Source organism: Coptis chinensis, chromosome 2 (assembly GCF_015680905.1).
Source record: "Coptis chinensis isolate HL-2020 chromosome 2, ASM1568090v1, whole genome shotgun sequence".
NCBI lineage: Eukaryota > Viridiplantae > Streptophyta > Magnoliopsida > Ranunculales > Ranunculaceae > Coptis > Coptis chinensis.
In genome coordinates, this window is record NC_141457.1 from 97,463,443 (window position 1) to 97,467,412 (window position 3,970).

The following is a 3,970-nucleotide window of genomic DNA, read 5'->3' on the forward strand; positions in this document are numbered from 1 at the left end:
AACTTCATTGATTCTATGATTTCTATCCATAGATACTGGTATTGAAAGGATGGAGTAATTTTCGATATTTATTTTGCTATCAATAGTTACATGAAGACTCTCGAAAACCGACTCCTTGAACTAACTCCTTAACTAACCACGATGGATTTGTATCGAAAAATGTAATGTATCTATTTCCAAGCAAAATAGCAAAAATCATTTTGGGAGTCAGAATAAGAATTGAACTAAGTTCTAAACAGTCTGGTGTAGAAGTATTCGCCCATCGCCCAGTACATTTAGCTATTTTACATTTTATTTCCTCTTATTTTATTTTTACCAACATGTAATGGGTTATACTGTCTCTCAGATTCTCACTATAATTCAACGTATTTTAGTAACAGTTTTATAATTTACTTTAATATAATTTTACTAATTCATAAAAAAAAAAAAAGATCTTAGATTACTCATCAATGGTAACGCATATATGTTTTTTTTTTTTTTTTTTTTTTTTTTATTTTGGACATATTTACGAACGTTTAGTTGATTTTTAGTGACTCATTTTGGCTTTTGAAGCCCGGTTGCTTGCCCACCCTATTGGTTACTGTTTAATTTTACTTTTTATATCAATACCTCAAACCTAATGTACTACCTTTCCTACATTCACACGCACACTATCTCATTTTGACCGGTTGACAGTAGCAAATCGTCAGCAGCTCTACAGTACACTTAGCTCTCTCTCTCTCTCTCTCTCTCAAACAGGAAGAGAATTTTATTTGATTATTGAGTGATCAAGGAAGAGTCTTTTTAAGTGAAAACGTGAGCTAAAGCCGCCTCTCTTTTAGAGAAGAAGAAAGTTTAAAGAATAAAGAGCCTTCTTCTCCTTTCTCTCTCCCTTTCCCTCTCTCTCTCTCTCTGTGTTTCCAAAAACCCTACTTCTACTAATGAAGAAAGAAACATAGTGAAAAAGCTGATTCTCCTTCTACTTCTTTACAACCTTACAACCCATTAGAGATCAAGATCTGCTAGCTGTTATGTTTCCATTCTTCTTTTTCTCATATAATATATAGTTCGGCACCCTTTTGATCAGAGAGAGAGAAAAGAAGGCAAAGGAGTGTCACTTCATTGCAGATCAGACTATCTAAGAGCTTTAAAGTTATTGGGTAACTTTCAAAAAGCTGTTTTAGAAGAAGATCTCTCTTCATTTACTAACATGGATTCTTTTCCAGAACTTCATCTTAATTGAGGTAATAGAAAATCTCTCTTCAAACTCTGCATCCCTTTTGTCTTTTTGTTCTTTTTTACTCTTCAACCTTTCTTTTTCGAAGTTTTGAAGTTTCTCCTAACTTCACTTGGATCCTTTTTTCTTGAGCTATGGATTCTGGTAACAGTGGTAGTTTACAGTCTTCGAGTGGTGGTGATGATGAATATGACTCAAGAAATGAGTCTATCTCAGCTTTTCTCAATCCTTCTTCTTCTAGTCATGTGGGTGTTCTTGGCAATCCACAACAACCACCACCACCATCTTCTCTTCACCACCACCACCACCACCACCAAAACCCAACCTCGTTGTTTGATCCACTATCAAATTATTTTGATGTCTTCTCATCATCAAGGTCTACCCCACCACCAAATCCAAATTCTCCACTAAATCTTGACGTGGTCTGGTCTAGAAACTTAAGATCTGAACCCAATTCAACTGATATGGGTGCAATCATGGGCTCTTCTTCATCAATTATGGCAAGTACTACTCATCAAGATGTTAATAGAGTCATTATACAAACTCCTCCATCTTCCGTGTCATTGCCTCAGGGTGCTGATACTAGTGTAAAGGCTTCAGCTTCATCGTCCGATCCAACGAATGTAACTCGGACATCCAAAAAGCGCTCTAGAGCTTCGCGGCGAGCACCAACTACTGTTCTTACCACGGACACGTCGAATTTTCGAGCCATGGTGCAAGAATTCACTGGTATACCCGCTCCACCATTTTCTGCTTCTCCATTCCCTCGAAGCCGACTTGATCTCTTTAGCACTGCTTCCACAATGAGGTCTGGTCATTTGGAACCAAACAGGCCTCCACCTTACCTCTTACGGCCTTTTGCGCAGAAACCATCACCATTTGCATCTTCTAATATGTCTCCTGGTATTGCAAGTAATACTCCTAGTACTAACAATATGAGTACAACCAATACAACTTCTAGTAATAACTACCAACTACTTTCTGAATTAGGCCTTTCTAAACAATCTCAAAATCTTGTAAACATGCAAAACCCGCTTCTCACTTTCCAGTCTCTCCTACAGTCTACTATCCCTCCTAAGTATCCATCGCCCAATTCATCAGGCTTCGGCGATAACTCTCAAGGGATATTATCAAATACAAGAATGGGGACGTTGGACGAATTCAATATGAATCATGGGCAAGTTAGAACTCATCTTAATGAGCTCCCAAACTTCGGAACATCCGATGGAATGCGGAATGACAACAACTTTGCGTCCAACTGTGGAGATGGCGTGGGATCAAATGATGGTGATCAAGGACAAGCAAGATCTTTCAATGAGAACTATGGTAATTCTCAACGCGCTAATAGCTGCAAATTGAACTTCTCGGGTTCTTCGTCGCATGAGAAGGGGACAGAGAATGTTACTTCAAGGGGTGGTGAAGGTATGGTGGATTCATGGATTTGTTCTTCAGATTAACTAGCTAGTAACTATGCATAGTGAAGATAGATGAACAAGGAGAAGTTTGTCATTAGTTCTCCATTATATCCTCTAATTGCCACTATCTACAAAACCACAACACCGTATGAGTTCTAATCCCTCACTATATGTATGTATATACTACTCTCTCTTTTACTATCTTTGAATTTTATACATGATCATGGAAATTTTGCTTTGCTTTGCCTTGCTATATATAAATATCTTACATTAATTGATTAAATGTAGCATCGCAATCTTTGTAGTCAAGTTCTTGTATTTTGTCTTTTTGGGGTATATCACGTGTAAGAAAATTCATACCTTTGTCTTGTATTTTTCCAAACTGGTAAGACTTAATCCAAGAAAAGCAGGTTGTTTGTCTTTGTTATATGTTATGTTAACTTGTTTATACTTTTTCTATATGTTCTTCCCTCTATTTTCATTTCTTTCTTTCTTCTTTAGGTGTTTTGGTTTTAAGAGATAGATTCGAGTGATTGGTGGCGAGATTTGGGGAATCGTTAGCCGCCGCAATCTTCTATAGAATACATTATTATTCTTTTGTTGAGAGATTCTAGAAATTGCATTGTTTAAACTTTGTATATACAGTATTGTGGATTTGTCGTCAGATGGTTACATTATTTTTGTATTCTTTGGCTTTGCCCATTGTTTAAAAACAATTATCCACCATTAGGATTTAGGAGAACAGTACTTGGTAATAAACTGCTCCACATCACATGGTCTTGCGTATAATCAACTCTATTAAATATCTTATATAACAATGAATAAATTCATAATCAACCCTTTTTCTGGTTGGATTTTTTATATTTAAAATTTTTTTTGCATAAAGAAAATTCAGCTAGCCTATTTTCTGGTTGAAGTATTCCACATTCCCACCCTATAATTAGTTTAAGTTCTATAGTTCAAGTGTGCGCATTTAGTTTCAATATTCTAAACAAGTAGATTCATTCATATAATTACTGATATGTGACATGATTGTACACTTTTATGAAACTCCGTAAATGCTGTACGTTAGTTTTAAGTTTTAACTCCCCTCCCTCTTTTGTAAGCATTCTCTCTCCAAAATCCGCCCCACTCAATTCTTTCTTTTCCAAAGAGGTCATTTTTTTCTATCACCAAAACCCATGGTTAGTTATACTCCTTTTGAACAACCTTCCCCCCTTCCTTCCTTCTATCCCTCTCTCACTCATTTTTATACTGATTTGAAAGGAATTGAGTGATGATTGCAGAGGATGTGATGATTATTTATGGGATTTGCGAGAGATTTAGTGCCTTTTGGGAG

General features: G+C 36.3%; 1 protein-coding gene across 2 annotated transcripts; it reads left to right on the forward strand.

Moving 5' to 3' along the window:
- Positions 1 to 732: 732 nt before the first annotated feature.
- On the forward strand, positions 733 to 3,314 carry LOC147519403 (uncharacterized). 2 transcript variants are annotated; one of them, XM_086591004.1, is made up of 2 exons: positions 759 to 2,638; positions 3,133 to 3,314. In XM_086591004.1, the coding sequence occupies exons 1-2, from the start codon at positions 1,351 to 1,353 to the stop codon at positions 3,162 to 3,164; spliced, it is 1,320 nt and encodes a 439-aa protein (XP_086447130.1). In that variant the 5' UTR covers positions 759 to 1,350; the 3' UTR covers positions 3,165 to 3,314. The 2 variants fall into 2 exon arrangements, with proteins under 2 accessions (XP_086447129.1, XP_086447130.1); XM_086591003.1 differs by lacking the exon at positions 3,133 to 3,314 and having other exon boundaries at positions 733 to 2,870.
- The last annotated feature ends 656 nt before the right edge of the window (positions 3,315 to 3,970 follow it).